General features: G+C 48.2%; 1 protein-coding gene and 1 pseudogene across 1 annotated transcript; one reads left to right on the top strand and one right to left on the bottom strand.

Moving 5' to 3' along the window:
* Window positions 1-1,408: 1,408 nt before the first annotated feature.
* Window positions 1,409-12,104, bottom strand: LOC149854038 (E3 ubiquitin-protein ligase PHF7-like; annotated as a pseudogene).
* A 2,397-nt stretch (window positions 12,105-14,501) lies between these two features.
* On the top strand, window positions 14,502-16,968 carry LOC149854037 (C-C motif chemokine 4-like). The gene is made up of 3 exons (XM_090025546.1): window positions 14,502-14,650; window positions 14,967-15,081; window positions 16,650-16,968. The coding sequence occupies exons 1-3, from the start codon at window positions 14,581-14,583 to the stop codon at window positions 16,735-16,737; spliced, it is 273 nt and encodes a 90-aa protein (XP_089881672.1). The 5' UTR covers window positions 14,502-14,580; the 3' UTR covers window positions 16,738-16,968.
* The last annotated feature ends 2,879 nt before the right edge of the window (window positions 16,969-19,847 follow it).

The following is a 19,847-nucleotide window of genomic DNA, read 5'->3' as shown; positions in this document are numbered from 1 at the left end:
TAATTCAATTTGGAAGTGTGTGAGTGGATGTTCAGCGTATAGCAAAGCAGCCAGGGGAGCCAGCATCCCACAGACCTGGAAGAAGTGAAACTAGACCTAGGGTCTTCAGTTTCGGACATGAGGAAAGTTGGACCCCAGGGGCCTTTGGAGGGTCCCAGCTTTTGACCTCTGGCAGAAACACTAAAGCTGCTGTTCTGTGAAGGCAGGGATCTTCCTGGGAATCTGTGCCCAGTGTGACTTGTGATTGGCCTCACTGGGGCAGACTGCTGCATGGGTGCTGGAATCAGAAGCAGACAGGTTATCACCACCACCAAGCAGACATCATGCAGTGCCACTGGCATCACACCTAAGGCTGTCTGACCCACCTGAGAGAAGCCAAAGCAGCTGCAGCAGTGGGAGGCCCACCTGGAAAAGTAGGAACCCCTGGTCTATGTTCAGGGGGATGGAGAGAGAGAAGGGGAAACTTGGATTGGCCATGGATAATTCAGGGGTCACAGTATACAGGGGCTAGTGCTTCTGTGTACAGTGAAGATGGGTCACTGCAGCCTCACCCTCACTTCATGAGCTCTGTTAGAGTCCTGAAGGCAGCCACCATAAGGGAAGGTGTACATGGACAGAGCAACCATGGAGCAGGGGTGTGGAGTCCCAGGTCTATCACAGAGTCATAGGGCCTCAGTGTAGATGACCAAGGACCCTGCAGAAACTGTGTATTAAATGCCAGCATGTAACAGACACATGCATATCCCCACCCCACCCTTGGAGGGGTGGCAATCTGGGGTGCCCAGTGTCATTCTCTTTGCAGTGAATGTACCTAAACCTCCAAAGTATCCACCCACATGGGGGAACTGTGAGACAAGCCAATTTCTACCCCATCTGTGGTAGGGAAAGCAGCTGGGGGTGGGGTGGGGAGGGGGATGCTGCATGGAATGGCAGGAAGAACTGTTCTCTCTTGTCTGCCTTAGCAGCTATACCAGATGGTGGGGACCCCTGACTGGCATCCATTGCTGAATGCCAGGAGCCTGTTCATGGCAGGCAAGCTTGTGGCCATAGCAAGCTCATGGCCAACAGCTGGGGGAGGAGGAGTAATGCCCTGGTGCTCTAAGGGGCTCCTACAAATTTTTTCCCCCCCATGCACAACTTGCTGATCTTGGGACCTGGGGGACTGGGCATAGGCTGAGCTATGTACCAGTCCCCACTTAAGCAACAAGCAGAGCAGGTCAGCTAAGGAGAGAGCAGTGCACATAAAGGAACAGGGAAACCAATGACTGCCCTCCCTGCAGCACAGGATGGGGAGTGTTGGGCAGCCAGCATGGGACGATCTAGGGCAAGAGGTCTGCATATCCCACAGTGCCTTGCTCCCCATAACAGCAAGACTCCCCCAATACAAAGCCACTTGGTGTTAGCCACTTTAGGTAGACTGTTCTCTGCCACCCATGTAAAAGCACTGGCTGGCATCACAGCAGCTGCGCCTGTGATACGGGTCACTGAATGCACCTTCTTCCTACCAAGCTGCATCATAGTTTCATAGTTTGTAGGGTCAGAAGGGACCTGAGCAGATCATCAAGTCCGACCCCCTGTGTAGGCAGGAAAAAATGCTGGGGTCAAATGACCCCAGCAAGGTGTTTGTCTAGCCCTGAGGTACCAATGATATTGGAGGCATTAGTACCTGTAGGCCACATGGGTCCTCCAGGCTCCCTGTGTGGCTGGGGTATGTTTGCTCCTAGCATACAGGGTACAGGATGGGCAGTTCCTTGGGGCAGAAATTGTCCGTGTATTCTGTGTGTGCAGCATGAAGTGCACCAGAAATCTAGTTCATAATACAGGCTCCTACGTACTGTAACGATGCAGGTAATGAACCACAAAATAGCATAGATGATAATAACATGGATTGGCAATGTACAGCTGTTAGATGACTGTGATCAGCCATGTTAGCTAGTGTCTCCATTCCCTCTATAGCTGACCACATGCTGATACTACTCTGACTCCTTGTTCTCATCTCATCACGATTGCCAAGGGAGTCAAGGACAGTTGTGATCATCCAAACTGAGATGCAGAATCCATACACAGGAAAACACCAAGGATCCCTTCATCAGAGTGTATTCAGGGTTCACTAAGTCCAGGAACATCCTGGATTTAGATTTGAGCACACAGAGGAGAAGGCAGTGTTTCCTCAGGGGTAACACACTGGACTAGGGTTCCAGAGACATTGGCTTTACACCCCACTTGGCCACCAACCTGCTTGGAGATGTTGGTCAAGTCAAATCATTCACTGCTTTCAGCACCGATATAAAGAAAATTGACTGTATTGGAAATCAGACTGATATAGCTAATAATTTGGCCAATAAATGGCCCATGCATGCATGCATGCAAGCACAGTGCAGCACATAGGAGGCAAGGAGAACTGCTTGAAGAGCTGTGAGCAGTTGGTAAGTTTGGTGTGGTGGAAGGGGAGAGGAGAGGGAAGGGGATTGTGGGGAGAAGATGAACGCCCCCACAGTGAGGGAGGAGTGGGGCTGGGGTAGGAACTGGAGCAAGTGCTTTCCAGCCAGGGTAGGGTGGGTGTGGGACAGAGCCATAGCTCATCCAGGACACATGCGGGGACAGGGGGGAGCAGCTCCTGCTGCTGTGTGCCACTCATCCGGGAGCCACTGGTCTGGCATGTGCCCTCAGATCTGTGCGGGGCATGGCTCTTTCTGAATGGGTGGGGCTGCAAAGGGTGGGTGGCAGCAGTGCTGGGAGTGGGGGTTGAGGGGTGCCACAGTGAATTTTGGGGTGGATGCAGCCCCTCCCTTGGCCCCCTCCCAGTGCCGCCATGTCTAGTCCCATGCACATCTCATCCCCACCAGGAGGAGCCCAGCTCACCCTGTGCAGATCAGGGGGCACACGCCTCCTCAGTAAGCAGCAGGAGCAGTGGCAGGAGCTGCTGGGTAAGTGCCAGATGAGCTGCTGGACCAGTGGCTCCCAGACAAGTGGCACACAGCAGCAGGAGCTGCCCCATCCCAGGCGAGCCACAGCTTTGTCCTGCACCCACCCCACTCCAGCTGAGCAGCACTTGCCCCTGCCTCTCCCCCAGCCCCACTCCTCCTTCACCATGGGGGCCTGATCTGCCCCCCCCAACACACTCCTTCCCTCCCCCTCCCCTTCCATAACACCATACTTACCAGCTGCACATAGCTCTTCAAGCTGCCAGGCTCCTATCAGAAATCAGATTGGTATCAACTGATAAACCTCCTTAAAAACTGGCTATCAGTATTGGCCCCCAAAATCTGTATCAGTGCACCCCTAATTATTAGTGTTGTTATGGAAATAATGCTCTTCATAACAGCCCAAGGAGAACAGACCTATCTGGGATATTAATGCCCACGCGACACATTCCTGCCTGGATTGTCCTTATGTCTTGGAATCTAGAACATCAGAAATGGTGTAAAGCAGAGTGAAGAGCATGCCTCTGCAGGACAGACACAACTAGCATCAGTGAAGTTTGCCCTGTACTACCTGTGAAATCAGCTGCTAATCTGGCTGGGGAAGCAGTTTTGCCTTGTGACAAGACAGAAAAATCAATACACACATGCACACACATGTAACTCTCCTCTAGTCAGGTCAGCAGTGCTGCTCTCGGAAAGAGCAAAAAAAGGAAATTAGAATATCCTCCAATAGCAGCAAAGAAAACGCAGGCCCCTGACCCAGAACTTCATTATGCACAAAGAAGATAAATGAGCTGCCAGAAGGGAAGAAAATGTCCCTCTGACTGACACTTATCCTAGTCACTAGGCCCCAACATAGGGTTCACTCACCCCTTGACAAGTTATAGAACCTTCTCATACATCCTGCAGATCATGGGAAGAAAAACCTGCAGCTCCCTCTGGAGAAGGGGATCCTATGCCCTGGTGGCATGAAAACATGGGAAGCCAGGCTGTCTGCTCCTGCCATGTCTCACATCTTTTGCCAGAGCAATTCTCCAGGGAGGGGTCCCTAGGATCACACAGTAACCAAGGATCACACAGTAACCAAGGGACCTTTCTTGGGGCTTGTGGCCCTAACATCTCAGATAAGAGTGTTCTCCAAGCCCTCCACTTGTTAGAAATGCACAGTAAATGGAGTACTGTTAGAATACGATTAGAAATGGAGTGTTGTTAGAACGGCACAGTTTGCATCTCGTACCTGATAAGAAAAAACACTGCCAAGGACTTTTTTCCCCCCTTGGCCAGTTTGCTAGCTTTTCTTATAATAAATCACTCTCTACCCCACACTCCTACTGGTCTTTCTCATGCAGATTACAGAAGCTGGAATTCAACTGACTGTGTCCTTGAAGGGGGGGGGATTTCAACTCTTGGTGACCTAGAGAACTTTCTGAGCGTGCGCAATTAGCTGATGCATATTTGCCTATCCGCCCCGCATACTTAAGTAGTTAATTATAATATACATGCGACGGATGAAGTGACGTGATCACATATATGTTTGTATGAACCGGAAATGAGTTGTAAGAGTTCCTGTTTCTGCACACGTGCCCAGGAAGAAAGAGATAAAAGCCAGCTAAGAATTTCCTCAGGGGGTGGAGTAATCTGAGTTATTTTTGACTCTGCTCTGGCCCTATTTGCAAATACACCTTTTGTGCTCCTAATAAGTGTGTGTCTGAGATTTGTTTGCGAGCCTCCAAAGAAACAAACCGCTTTTTGCATCACACTCCTGAGTCACTTTGCCGGAGCCACCAGGCCAGTCTATCAGACTACTCTCCAAGGGACTGTCTCAGAACATCAAACCAAATTCAGTCAGGAAGAACCTAAAGACCATTCATCAAGTACAGTGGCTTTTATAACACTGCTCTCAGAGCAAACATCAGGGTGAACAAGGGAATGAACAGCATCACTGCCATGCAGAGGGGAAGTCTGTCTGCATAGGGCTTGGAGGACACGTAGAATACAGAATTAGTGTTACTTACAAAAAGGCTTTTCCAAAGCCACTCTGAGAATCCTGATGTCCTGTGCCTTAGCATAAAAGGGCACAAGGAACTGACTGTGTCATAATGAAAAGAACAGCCCACAGAATCCAACAGGATGGGTTCTGAGGCTGTTGAACATATTTGACCTTGGGTCATAGCAGAGGAATTTTTTCTCCCTCAGCAGCAGCAGAGAAGGGAAGATGGGGATGAGGGAATGGTCAAAATTGTCAAAGTGAATTCCTTCTAGGGTTTCATCTAAATCAAATTCTTATGTCTCAATGGCTTTGATTTGGACAAAATTTTATAATAAAAAAATATTCACAATGGAATCACCGTAAAAAAAATAATTCCACAGGAGTTTTTTTGCCTCCAAATTGACATTGCTCATTGAAAACAGTGTCTGAAATAGGGTTAGCTGGACTGGTGTTTGAAAATGAGTTTGTCGCAGGGGGACAACACAATATGGCCCTGGAGGGGAGAAGGGGTGCCTCAGGACCCAAGATAAGGCGGGGGAGAGAGAGAAGGGAAAGAAGAAAACAATGAGTGCCTTACCTGCAGCCAATGACAGGAGAACAGCAGAAGCAGCAGTGAGACCCACACAGCTGATCAGCCGCATCTTTTTAAAACTGCGGCCAGCTGCGCTCGATAATGATCAGAGCCGGCACGGGATGATAAAAGACGCCCTGAGGGAAGAGGCAGAAAAGGAGAGCTGGAGACCAGCTGGGAGGGGAGCCAAGCCTGGCTCCTGGTCCAGAGGCAAGGGAGAAGCCAGCAGCCATCTGTGAGGCTGGAACAGATCTCCCAGCTGTGGGATGGAGAGTGCCAAGGGAAAAGCAGCGGATGCCCAGGTTTGTGGTGGCGGAGCCAGGCACGAGGGTCCAGGGATAGAGTCCAGGACTGAGAGACGTCCCAAAGACAGAGGGACAGAGGAAGACCCGGCAGGTCAGGAGGGAGCAGTGCAGGTCAGGAGGTCACTCCACAGCCCATCCCAGCAGGGAACCACTATTCAAGCAACGGGAGGGACTGCAAAGTCCTGGAGTCAGCCAGGTGGGACCACTCAGTGCAGGGCCAAGCTAAGAGGGGCACCAGAGTACCAAGGAGCAGTCCTGAGTAATTGTTAAGAAAACACAGCACCCAGCCAAGGGGTGCTGTAGGGGAAATTAAGTAAGAAGAGGTTTCTCCCCAGAAAGACTTTGATTTTGTAAACCCGACAGACTTGCGGGTATTGTTTTCTTCTTTCGGGAGTTTTGGGCTTAAGTGCATTGAGGATCCTCACTATCTCCTACAGCATTTTATAGCTTATGTATGGCTAAAGTAGCCCTCACAGCTTTGGATCTAACCACAGTTGAGTTCACCTCAAGCAGGCACTGGAGGGTACAGCTTCATGGTTGTTCTGAAAGGACATCCTTGAAATCCCTTGGTGTGTCCTTGAAGCTAGGTCAGGACTGTGACATATAGTGCTGTGGAGATTCTTGGGGACCCTACAGCTACTAATGCAGCCCAGGCAGGCTTCTATAGCTCAGACACTCTCCTGCATACATGCTTGTATATGTGAAGGTGGCTTAAAGCCATCCAACTCGGGCTGTGAGTTAAAAGCGCAGCACAGAATCCTAGTTCTTCTTAGCTTCCATCTTACTTCCCTGGGTGAGTGGCTGCCTCCCATTTTGTATCTGATATCCACCCTTCTCCTTCCCCTGTCCCAGTAAACATAACCCTCCCAGTATCTGTAGTAGGGCTGTGCAAAGTTTTGGTAGCCAATTCGATTCAGAGGACATTTGGGCTCCCGATTTTGATTCAGAGATTTAGTCCCCAAATCAAGCCAAGTAAAAGCTCTGAATCAATTCAAAGGATCTGAATCAATTCAGAAAAAGACTTGGACAAGATTTGTCCAATTTGGAGACTCATCCATAGACTAGACAGGCAGCTGACAGCTGCCTCCAGCTGGTAAATCTCTTGGGGTTGGAGGAGTGGGGAGGGAAAGGCCACAGGGGAGGGAGAAATTGGGGTTGAAGCCAGGAGAAACTGCCCAGCTGGGTGAGGGACATGTTCCTCGGGCAGGGGAGTGCAGGATACGGGTGTGGGAGCACTGGGAGTGGGGGCTCTGCTCTGCTGCTGCTTGCCCAGGCAGGGTGGGGCGGACAGAATGCAGGATGTGAGCACAGCTCGCTCTGGGTGGAAGGGAGCAAGTGGCATCAGGGCACAGCTCCCAACTCCATCACTGCCACACTTGCATCCTGCACCTCCTGTGCTGGCTGGCAAGCTGCAGCAGGTCAGAGCCCCCTGCACTCCCAGTGCTGATGCAGGTGCAGCAATGCTGGGCGTGGGGGGCTATGCCCTGCTGCTGCCTGAAGTGAGCCATGCCTGCATTGTGCACCCCCAACCATACCAGCTGGGCTAGCAGCAGCAGGGAAGAGTCCCCATGGCTTCCCCCACCTGGGAAGCTTGGGAGAAGCCCTCATGGCTGCCCTGCCAAGCCCCATCCCCCAGCCGGCCCAGCCCCTCAGCCCAGCCCCTCCCCCCCAGCCTCACAACTGCACGGCAGCTGCCCCATTGCATGGGTGTAGCGCAGCTTGGCAGGGTGCTGCACACCATCTGGGAGCTGGGGCAGCTCCTCATGTCAGCCAGAGCCCAGCAGCACTCCGCCCTCATGGTTCCAGCTCCCACACAGTGCACTGCACCCATGAGTTGTGACAGCTGCCGCTTGGGTGCCAAGTGGGTGGGGGGGGGGCAATCCTCGCTGTCCCCCACTGCCCCGTGCTGTGGTGGGGGGGCTCTGCCACAAGCACCCAGAGGGCCCAATCTCTGCTCCTGCTGCTGGTGAATATGGGGCTTTTTTAAAGCTCCACAGTCACCAGCTGCAGAAGCAGCGATTAGGGTGCCAGGGCACTTGTGGCAGAGCCCCACCCCCATGCAGCAGGGGGCAGTGGGGATTGGTTCCCCCACCTCCCACCCGCGCGGCAGCTGTCGTATCGCATGGGTGCAGTGCAGTTCGGCAGGGTACAATGTGCTGTCTGAGAACTGGGGCAGCTCCAGCCATCAGCTGGAGCAGCGCTCAGCCCCAGTGCCGCAGGTCCCAGACAATGCAGGGCACCCTGCCAAACCACACTGCACCCACTCCATGGGGCACCTGCCATGTGGGTGCCAAGTGCAGGGGGGGACAATCCTCACTGCCCCACACTGCACAAAGGGGTTCTGCCACAAGTGCCCAGAGGCCTCAGACACCGCTACTGCAGCTGGTGAGTGCAGGAATTTTTTTTTGCCTTTTTTGTTTTTTTCCTTAAAAAGCAAAATAAAAGCCCTGTACTCACTAGGGCAGGACTAGGCTGGGGCTGGGGCAGGGCAGCCATGAGGGCTTCTCCTGTGGCTCCCCCAACCCAAGGAGAGGCAGGAACAGCTGAAGGAGCCACAGGAAACTCTGCAGCTGCCTGGCTGTGCCTGCCTCTCCCCATCTCGTCCAATTTACTGAATCTCTCCAAATCAGCACTGAATCTTCCAAAGCTGATTCAGCCAAGTTGATTCAGGACAGTGATCCAAATCAAATGGCTGTCATCTGAATCAAATACTTAGCAATTCGCATAGGCCTAATCTGCAGTCTTCTGTCTTCCAGAAATCACCAGCTGCCTTGCTTCTTCTACCCTGGGGCTCCTTCCTTCTCTGCAAAGTACAAATGAGCAACCTCCTCAGCACTGGAACTGCTATCATCTCTGAGATGGATGCGATCTTTGAAGGCAGATGTTGGCATTTCTTGGTGCTGCTGTGGCCTTTCTCAGGTTTGTCCTTATGAGCTTGGAAAAGGGGCTCTGAACTCACATGGGACCAATGTGAAACATGCAAAAGAGTCCCAGTACTCTGAGGGGTATGCGTGCTTTTTTTTTTTTTTTTTTTTTTTTTTTTCCCACAAGACCCCTCTATGCCAGTGGTGTTTCTCACTGCCTGCTGTGCTGGGTCCCATGTAAGCACTCAGTGCTCTTCACAGGAGAATGCTAGGCAAACCTCTGATAGGGGACTTGTCAGAGGCATCACAAAAGCACTTAGTTAAACTCCCCAAGGAACTGGTAGATGCAGACTTTCTCTGAGCCCCAGGGAAAGTGGAAGTTCTTGGTGAATTCTCTGCCTTTGCAGGTAGTAGAGGCCCCTTTGTGTCCACAAGCACAGCAGGTCTGCAAACAGTACAATGATGGTGACCAAAAGCCATGGTGGGAGCTCTGCAGGCCTGACTTGGAGCTCCCTGAAAGCCATGGGAATGTTCCCTACATCATCCATGGCCATTGAGACAACGCTGTCTTACTGGCAAAGCCTTCTGCTAGGTAAGAGGATCCTTTGTAGCACAGAGCATGTCAGAACTGGAACATCACACAGAGCACCAGGTGAAAACTTCTTTCTACAAGGAGCTACTGGTACCAACATTTCATTTTGCCTCAAACTGAGAAACAGAATCCAAATCTGAGAATTAAATTGCTTGTGAAATGAAACAGTCTGTAAATATTTCATTTAGACTTTCACATCATATGAGGCTATGTCATTTTGTGACCTATCATATGTCAAAACAACAGAGTTAAACATAAATGATTAATTCATTTCCCATTGAAACTTTAGTACACTTCCACAAAATGTGTGATTGAGTCACATAATTGATCTATTCCCACAATATTAGTGTTATCACTTTGGCATTTTCCAATGGAAAAATATTTATAGGATATTTTTTCTTTCAGCTCTACTGTCACTTCTTCTCTTGTGGTGGTTGGCTGTTTTGCTACAACCCCCTCCAGACTCCTTCCTGCAGCCATCCTGCCTACCGTTCCCACTCCTCCTCTTCCCTCCCACTCGTCTATAAACTCAGTAGGGGGGACCAGCAGGGTTTGGGAGAGACCTTGTTTCCCCTAGCGCCCCCTGGCATGACAAGGAATAACAGCCACAAGTTGTTGGAGAGTAGGTTTAGATTAGACATCCATAAGAATTACTTCACAGTTAGGGCGGCTAGGATCTGGAACCAACTCCCCAGGGAAGTGGTGCTGGCTCCTACCCTGGGGGTCTTTAAGAGGAGGCTTGATGCCTACCTAGCTGGGATCATTTGAGCCCCATTTTTTTGCCTGCCCTGTCAGGGAGTCGGACTTGAAGATCTATAAGGTCCCTTCCGACACTACTTCTATGATTCTTCCCATGTCCCACTCTCTAGCTTATCTCCCTGCATAACCCTCCAACTCTTGTGCTACCCTTGCATGGCTCATGCATCTGGTGCATGACATCTCTCCCTGCCTTTCCTTGTCTTTTACAGGGATCCTTTACTACATTGTTTCAGTACAGAGCTCTGTGGTTACCCCCAGTTCCTTGTTGCTACAAGGTTGTGATATATACCAATAACAACAATACAACACCTCAAAGCCCCACCTTCTGAGCAGCTCGCTCTAACTTGTATCTAATGTCTGGATACAGGAACCCATAAAATCCCTTATCATCCATTCCTCTCTGGACTAGCCCACTGGCATGATACTATAATATACAAATTTCAGTGTGTTCACAAGGTTGCCACAAGGAGGAAGAAATTAATATCCCAAAATAACTGAGCTCTTGGGGCTCAAATTAACTCAATCTGTTAGGCACCTAATTCCCAATGAAGTTAGACTCCTTGAAAATCCCATTACTGTACTTGACAAGCAGCACAAAGGGTTGTGGTTTGGAGAGTCAGGAAAAGATAAGTTATGATAATGATAATGAAATTATAATGATACTTGTCAAGGCAATAATGCCAGAGAAGAAACCTTGGAGAATTTCTGATTATGAAAGTGGGATGGTCTGGAGACAATGCATTCCATGGGATTCACTAATGAACTGAGAAACACTTCAGCATTAATTATGAATCATTCTGCCCAGCTGGCCCTATTTGATGTTCCAAAAAGAACAAATTTGGTTCTGATCTTCATAGAAAAGGGGAAGAGGAGTGAAAATGACTGTTAACACAGTGTTAAATCTCATTCTTTCTATGCAAGAAGACAAATATGAAACGGAAACTTCTTCAGGATAATTGTGCAAACACAAGCAATTAGCAGAGACTATTTCTAAAGAATGAATCACTCTGGTTACCTGATTTTGGTATAGAAAGGGAAGGGGTGGAATGTGGTGGCTGACTGATTGTAGTAAGACCTTTGGTTTAGTACCTAACCACTAAAAAATATGCATTCAGTTTGGCTTGGATGCAAAAATTGGCTGAATTACTCCAGGCAAAAGATAAGGGGAATGGGCAACAGAATGAATGAGCAAAAATTCTAGGAGATCAGAAGAGACAGGACCAGATTAGGTTCCTCTAAATTACAGCTATTAACCATATAGTATGACAGGTTTGTTACTATTGCATATTTCCAAAAATACATAAATGCAACTAGACACTCACGAGAAGGGCTCATGCACAGGGCCACTGATGATGACAACTGATAATGCCAGAGGAGGCATAGGACTGCATTGAACAGCAGATCTGATGTGCATGAGTCTACAACACAAAAAAACACAATGATTTTGGTCTGTATATGCAAGGCAGACTTCACAGGGCTAGAAGATGCAAAGGGACAATGTGAAAATAAGATATCCACTCCTCTGCAGAAGTCATACTGAAGCTAAAGATGTGTGGAGCATTCTGGTCTGGAAAGCTAGCCACAATGGCTGGAAATATTAGACAAACTCGGATATACCAGAGAAAAGCAACTAAAGTCACTCAAGGAGGCGGCTAGATTCATTTGGACAGGATAGAAAGGGTGGGGTCTACCTAGCTAAGCTGAGTTATGCTCAGACAGGGATGCTGATGTCTGTGAGCATCTAAAGTTTGTTGATAGGTTCTTAGAACATCAAACTTGACAAAGGGTGATGTCCTGGTGCTCAGGGAGCTTTGCTTTTGATGTCAATTGAGGCCATATTTCATCTGACAGCGCACCCAGAGCAGGGTGATAGGAAGTCCCTCAGTGGGGCATTTTAGAGCAGACAGATCAACCTTGTCCCTTGCAAGAGCTGCTGAAACTAGGGCAGAGAGGAGTTTACTCACCAGGCAGTTCTCATGAACACACAGTCTGCCCTTCTGGCACTTCTGCCCATAGATGTCAGCATCTGAGTCAGCCCAGTGGCACACCCCGCACTCTCTAGGGGAGGGAAAGGGTAAACTGCTGCCTTTCTCAGCCATCTCCAGGTACAGCTCCCAGGTCAAGGGTGGGAGTATGGGGCCAGGCTGAGTTCCCAAGAGCAGTGTCTTCCACCTGCAGCTGCCTGTGATGCATAGCCTCAGGGAAAGGGGAAGATGGGATCTTACAGCACCCTGAAAAGAGCAGCACACAAGTGGGTGAATGTGTAACATGTGAGCTTCCAAGGATATGACCACTACTTATCTATCTGACACCCCTCCTCTTAGCTAGTCCAGGGCTCCATGTTTAATACTGGCACATGACAAATTTGCACTTTCCACCCCAGCCCAGAACTGAAGACTGGTCTGGCTTGTCATTGGAGATCTTGAACCACCATTTCCAAGCTCAGTAATTATGTCTTTCCCCTCCCAGCCTGCTCCTTGTGCTATAAAAGCAGATAAAATGGCTACTCAGTGACTTGGTCACTTAGTTTCTGTTCTAGATGCAGTTCGCCCTTACCCTTTTGCTTTGGCTTTAGGACTTCGTTTCATTTCAGGAGAACTGTGGAATAATGAATGGTCAGTGTAGCTTCTTCTCTGAGTGTGCTTGAGCCTGTCCCAGCTGGGGTCCTGTGCTGCACTGTGATGAGAAGAAGTGTGGTATTGGGAGGGCTTGGGTAACTTAGATCTACCCTTGGCTCTGCCACTGACACCATGGGTGACCTTGAGCAGGAAACTTACTCCCTCCCAGCCTCAGATCCCCATGCATAAGCAGAGGCTTGACTTCCTTTGCACTCTTTCTCATTAGAGGGTTTGTGGTTGGGGCAGGGATGCTGCTGCACTATGTGTTCATTTGAGGCTCAGCATGGTTCCTCCTATAAGTCATCTGGGGCCTCAAGATGCCTCTGTTAGAGGTGTGTGGAATTGTTTATACTGTAATGAACACTGTGAATGCACTGTGAACACTGAAAACACTGCCTCCCCTTTAGAGGCTCTTGACTCCCCATTTGGGCCTCATTTTACAATTACCCTGGGAACATATTACAGATGGAAGATGTTCCATTAATGGTGTCTGGCCTCCTCCCTTTGTATTGGCTCTGAATATCACTGGAGTCTCCATGTCCCATACAAAGATGAAGGGGAAGGGGTGGACCTTATCTATCAACATTTCTGCAGTTTCTTGGAGAAAATTCTTCACCTGGGACCAGAGGATCCAGGTTAATTATTGCTGCTCCCTCCTATTCCCTCTTTTGTCAAAATCCAGTCTTTCCTGTGGAACCCTCCTGTGGTAGCAGTTACTGGCTAGGAGTTACTAGTAACTATCAGCATGGATAATAGATCTATTAACAGCTGTTGAACATAAAGGTTGGAGATGTTTCCTTAGGTAATTCAAAACCAATGAGGGTAGATGCAATGAAAAGGAATAAACAGAGAACAGGTCACTTTAGGTATATCCGGTTCAATGCTTTCCCTCTGGAGCATCCATTTCTGCCACTGTTGGAGACAGCCTATCTGTTATGCAGTAGGGTAACAGTGAGCCTAAGCCCACTGAGGCAACCAAATGCATAACAATTGATTCAATGGGGCAACTAATGAAAAAAACAGGGAAAGGAGTGGGGGTCAAAGTTTCATCATAAGTGTGCCAAGAGGGGACACCAAGCAGAGCACACTGGCCTGTGCTCACTGACCCATGACAAAATCCAAGGAGCCAGTGGATGCATCCCAGTGAAACTCTGCCCAGAGATATGAATGAATGAGGAATAGGAAGATGGCCCCACAGTCACTGGGGTCTTAATGGATAGAGCTTCCTTCCTGGTAAAGTATGTGGCCAACTTTGCAAGGTCCAGGAGGTTAACCAGAAGGTCCCAGGACTTGGTGGAGCCATGAATGGTGAGTGCATAAACAAAAAAGTGTGGGGCATAGTGCAACCAGAACCTCAGAAACAGGTCCTTGAGGAGGAAGTCAAGGGACTGCAACCTGGTTCCCAATGGCTTATGGGATCAGAGTAGAATACAGGCTTGTACACTAGAGACCCTCACCTTCAAATAGGGACCGTGGGGAGGATGTGAGGACAGAATGATATACTGTTCTGAGCATGAAAGTGTCAAGCTTGTGGTGATGCACTGTGCAGAAATAGACTCATTTTGTATCCCCCACTCTGTTGTCATGGTGCAGTAGAGAATGACTGTTGGAGACAATACTGAGCTAGATGGATTATTGGTCTGGCACAATATGGAACTTCTTATGTTCTTATGTCCTGCTGCCCCGGTCTGAAAAAGGAAGTGTGATCTGAAAGTTACTGTTCACAGTTTTCCGACTTCCCCTTGCTGCTCCTGCCGATTGCTCAGTTCAGCATAAATTGGGTGACTACGTCATCACTTCCCTGCGATGATGCAATTCTCCATTTTTCTTTGAAACACAAAGCCTACCCAACAACTACTATATAAAGCAGTGGAAAGGATGAGATTCAGCACCAGTCTGCCTGGAAGGCTCCCTGCTCTTGCCTTGCTCCTGCAGCTCCCCCCTACCCAGCAGAAACATGAAGGTTGCTGTGGCTGCCCTCACTGTGCTCCTCCTTGCTTCCTGCTGCTCCTACATTCAGGCTCAGTGTAAGTCCTTTTTTTCTTCTCTACTTCACACACATCTGACCTCTCTTTCTCTGGTGTGATAGTTCAGGGTTCCTCTTAGTGATATTAAGGTGCATGAAAAGAAAATCTCTCTTCTGTCATTTCCAGTTACAGCTTCCCAGTGTGGTTGCTGAGGGTGAAAGGTGAGGCTGAAATATGGCCCCCAAGCATCCACATTCACTCTTTGTAACTTAACTCTCAAAAACCATAGAAAGACACAAAAAGGTTCCATTTGAGGCTGGGAGGGGTGTTCTGATCCCATTAGCCACCGTTAATTCTGGGTTTCCTTCCCTCCCAGATGGACCTAAAACTCCAACCCTCTGCTGCTTCTCTTATGCATCCAAGAAGATCCCACAGGTCCATTTACTTTCCTACAAGATCCCCAGCAGCATGTGCTCCCAGCCAGCAGTGATGTGAGTATGCATTTTCAGAGGAAAACTGTACAACCATGAAGAGAAATATCCACAGGAAATCCAGAGAAATATTCATAGAGATAGATATCATAGGATATCCAGAGAAATATCCATAGGATATGCATATGAATAACATGTAATACAGATGAAATATGTATCTTTAGCCCCTTAAACAGAACAGCTTTTTAAAAAAGACTTATTCAATATTTTATCAAGTTTCCCTGTGGCCCTTGCTATTTCAGCAATACAAAGCTTGGACAGCTGCAGATGACTTAGCCTGGGCTGACGCTTTGAATTCCCATGTAGAAGAGCCTTACTTGAGGGCTCACTCTTCAGTTCTTGCATCCACATTGCTTTCAGCCTTCCTGGCAGTTAGAGCACTCATGAAGGAGTAGTGCTGGCTTGGGAAGAAATATCTCGCAGTTCCCTTGAAGTCGGGCCCCAGAGGACAGAAAAGCCAAGGGAAAAAAGCAATGAGATCTTAAGAAGTCTGCTAGGGACACCTGGGCCTGGGTCTACAACTGGTGCTACCTGATATTGCTACACCTTCTGGGGATCCAACCTGAGAAATCCATATTGCATTGTACTGAGAATAAGATAAGAATAACCAGCCCTCATCCCTATTGGGAAGACCTAGGATAAGGAAAAGGAGAGGCTGCAGCCATGAGATAACATCCCAGTGGGATAGCTGAGGTAGGAATGATGAGGGCTGCTTCCACACATTTCACCAGGGTCAGACCTAGTGTTTTTCAGCCCAGCAAAGATCACCTTCTCTACAGTAGAAAGAAGCTAGGTTCCTATTGGATTTCTATATAATCAAAAAACACTCACAGAGCTGTCAGAAGAGTTGGCAACACTGATTCTGTCTGGTCATGCACAAACAACTGCTGTAGCTTGTGGGGGTAGGGTACTTTTTCTCTGCCCACTGTGTAGAATTGGTACAGGCAACCTCTGCTTAATGCTCTTAATTGGTTCCAGAAAAAACAAGCATTAAGTGGAACTGCACTAAGAGAAACCCATTTCCTCATAGGAATTAATGTAAATAGAGATAATTGGTTACCACCACTTCTTGCCACAGCTTCTCACTGCTGCCTCTCCACACACACACCCCCCACCCCACTGGCAGCCCATGCCCCATGCTCCTTCCCACACCCCGTGCTCCTGCCACCCTGCCCTTGGCCCCTGCCTAGGGCACTGGTGGGGGCTCGGCAATCATACCTGCATTGCCACTCACTGCTTCTCACCATCACCACTTCTCCCCACACCCCTGCCCACCGGTCACTCTGGCACCATGTGCCAACCTGGGCCCTGAACTCCTGCCACTCCACCCTGGGCTCCTGCCAGCCCTGGCCCTGGGGCACCAGTGTGGGCCCCATACACATGCCCCCCCCCCCACTCCCTCACTGCCACTCACTGCTTCTCACCACCACTTCACTGAGCACTATAACAAAATTGGCTCAGGGCTGAGTGGATTCAGATATGAACCTTAAATAAGTGCTATAGCAAAATAGCGCTAAGTGAAACTATGTTAAATGGGGGTTGCCTGTACTAAGTTGTTCTCTCTGCAGCTTCACCACTAAGAGAGGCCGGGAAATCTGTGCAGATCCCAAAGCACAATGGGTCCAGGACTACATGAAAGACCTCAAGAAAAACTGACCAGACCCTCAACAGTTACCAACAGCCATCTTTCATGATTTGAGATTCTGACAGCAACAATCCTTCAAAGAAACCACTGAATCATATTTAATTGTTCCTAGGTATTTTAACATTATATTTAAAGATGGTTATATTTAAAGATGGTTAAGCAGAACAGTTTATCTTATTTAAATTATTCATGTTTGAGATAAATTAAGATAATTTATTTTTAAACAAAAATGTACAAATGCATCTGAGCACAAAGCTTGATGCTTCATGGTCATGTACAATACTGTGTTGCTAATAAAGATGTTGGCTCATAAACAGCTTTGACTCTTTCTGCAGCTTGTGCTATTCTGAGTCCTAGTTTGCAGAGGCATGTGTGGTTTCCTCAAGAATATATCACTGGATATTGTAACCCCAATTTAAAACAGTCCCTTGCAGTAGGCAATGAAATGGCTCAACTTGAAAGAAAAAAAGTATTTGGCAAAAACAAGGGTAGAATTTATTTATGGGGGAAGGCATTTGTGGCCACCATGCTTGGCCTCAGCTGATGTGGCTCTCCTCACAAATGTGGGATGGGGAATGTTGTGGTTACTGGCCTTTTCTGTATCAGGCCTCCTTTCACTTATCTTGAACCAACCTACAACCTTCCACTTAGTATACTGGGATGTATAATCCCTTCACACCATGCCCTGAGAGCCAGAATTCCAAGTGGTTATTCCTGACTCTGCAAAGGGTGTACATCCAGTGGCAGAGAGTGGTTTTAGGTGGAGCTGAGCAGGAAGTTCTTTCCTATTCTGTCCTAGAATAAACCCATCCCAAACTAGCTGATAGCCCAATTGCTTGGATGTTCACTGTGAATATGATAAGTCAAAGTTCACATGCCTTGATACTAAGTAGATCCCCTTGAGAAAGGGAAGGTGAGAAATCCCTACTGTGGAAGAAATCAAACTTTGCCTTGTGGTTGAATCAGAACTGACAGAGCCAGCTTTTCTTTATTTAGGGCTATACTGTGATTACAGGGAGAATTTCCCACAGCAAGGGGAATCACTCACATGTCTGCTTCAAAGGAATCCTCTCCCTCCCTAAGTTTCTAAGCATTTTTATACTTAAGACAAAGAGAAAAAAAATACGACCTTGAAGAAACTAAAACAAACTTACTTAATAGGACATCTGTGCACCGAGTAATAATGCAGGATTTTTTAATCTCAAAACATAACTGAAATAAGCAGTATCAGCACTTCTGGTCTCTGTCTGTTTTTCTAGTCCAAAAGCCTGACTAAATTCACTTTAACACTACTAATTAAGGAATGTGGGACTTGCATACAAATACATTGCTCTGCAGCAAACCGAATGGGGACACAACCCTGTTTTCTACTTACCTAGAGAGCCCCTAAACCACTGGATTCTCTATCGAGCAGGACTTGTTCTGCTTTTGAATATAACTACCATTCAGAACTCTCAAGCAAGCTAAGCAAGTACAGGTTGATGAATAAACTGTAAGATGGATAGAAAACTGGCTGGAGCTTGGGGCTCAAATGGTCCATCTACATGAGATGCTAACTGCACAGTAGCCTAATTATACTGTTCGGTATCATGCAGGGCAAAACCCATGCTAATATGCTACTGCACAGGAGAATTAGGCAACTGCACAGTTAGCATCACTAAAAAGCTGTGTGCTGGTGCTACTCCACAGTAACCCCAGTTACTGTGCATTAATTTAGTACTTACTTAGACTAAGACTTGCAGTGGTGATGTAGTTGGGATGGTACTGCTTTGAGTGGGAGGTTGGACTAGATGACCTCCTAAGGTCCCTTGCAATCCTAATTTTCAACCATTCGTGGTTCCATGATTCTTCTCAAACCTTGCCTCTGTATTCCTGCATACAGTTTTGACTTAATCATCAGTTTTTAAAGCACACCTATTTTGCTCAGCTGCAGACCAGGAAATGTGACATCTGATTCATTCTCAGTCATCTAAGCGGCCATTTTTTGGTCATCTACAGAGCATTTTAGGAACTTACATACCTTGGGTTGGGGTGTCAAAATACAGCCTATGAGTTGGATCCAGCCTGCAGACTTGCTTCATCCAGCCTACCTGGATACTGGCCAGCCAGAGAATTTGAGGGTGGAGCTATCAAGGTATGGGGCTTTTCATGGAATCTGTGGTTCTGGGCTCCCATTGCACACAGGCACTGCAGCAGGCAGGTGAGCAAGTGCTGTGCTGATTGGAGCCACCGCTGCTTGGCATGCCACCATTCACCCTGTGGCTGCCTGACCAGCTGCCACTGGTGTTTGCGCCACCTACATTGCAGCAAGTGACCACTAGGCCTGCAGCCACTTCTCCCACTACCTCTGTCACACCCTATTCCTAAGGCCACATCATGGTTTCCAGCCAACTCCATTTTCAGGCATCTATGATCTCTGTGTGTCCACCAGGGACATGTGTATTGGATCCAGCCCTTACTGTGTGCACCTAATCTGCTTGACCTTGTAGTTTTCCATATGTGCAGGGCTACACACCCAGGGACAGACTTCCTCTGGGCATGTAAGTACAAAAAATTACCTGTAGATCATGAAAAATGGCCACTTAGATGACCAGGAAAGAATAAAATGTCACCCATAGAGTTTTATATTAAGTAGACTGTGGGGGCGGTGATTGGATAAGGTAGACAAACAGATTCTAATGGCTGTTGTGGGGGCTGTTTGGTCCCAATGGACAGGAAACTCCATCACAGAAAACTCACAATCTAGGCTTTCTTACTAACAGGGTGAGTGCCTGAGAGAAGCCCTAAAGAGGGGGTGGACCCAGTGCAGGCCTACCAGGGTATAAAATGAGACTCCCCAGGCAATCAGGGAGCCAGAGAACAGAGACAGCACAACAAGGGTAAGCAGTTTGCAGACAGTTTGCTGGGAGCAAGAGGAGGAAGGGGAAGAGAAGCCAGGCACCAGATCCTGCCTGGGGAAGGTTAATGATCCAGAGCTGCCTGTCACTTTGGCTTGCTGAGTGTTTGTCTGGTGGGCTATGTGTGCTTGGGGCATGTGCTCTGAGAAGCTGGGGGTGTTGCTAACTGAGTGATTGCTGATTTCTGAGTGATTGCTGCCTGTTCCTGACAGAAGCCCTAATGA

This window comes from Crocodylus siamensis, chromosome 13 (genome assembly GCF_052110815.1).
Source record: "Crocodylus siamensis isolate JL-2025a chromosome 13, ASM5211081v1, whole genome shotgun sequence".
In the NCBI taxonomy this organism is placed as follows: Eukaryota; Metazoa; Chordata; order Crocodylia; family Crocodylidae; genus Crocodylus; species Crocodylus siamensis.
The sequence above is the reverse complement of the archived record's forward strand: the minus strand, read 5'-3'. Positions and strand labels throughout refer to the sequence as shown.

What these genes read in the sequence shown, in the direction of transcription:
- LOC149854037 (XM_090025546.1), top strand. Translation starts at nt 14,581, where the DNA reads ATGAAGGTTGCTGTGGCTGCCCTCACTGTGCTCCTCCTTGCTTCCTGC. An exon ending in CTCCTACATTCAGGCTCAGT is followed by an intron (nt 14,651 to 14,966) that starts GTAAGTCCTTTT and finishes CTTCCCTCCCAG; the next exon opens with ATGGACCTAAAACTCCAACC. An exon ending in TGCTCCCAGCCAGCAGTGAT is followed by an intron (nt 15,082 to 16,649) that starts GTGAGTATGCAT and finishes TTCTCTCTGCAG; the next exon opens with CTTCACCACTAAGAGAGGCC.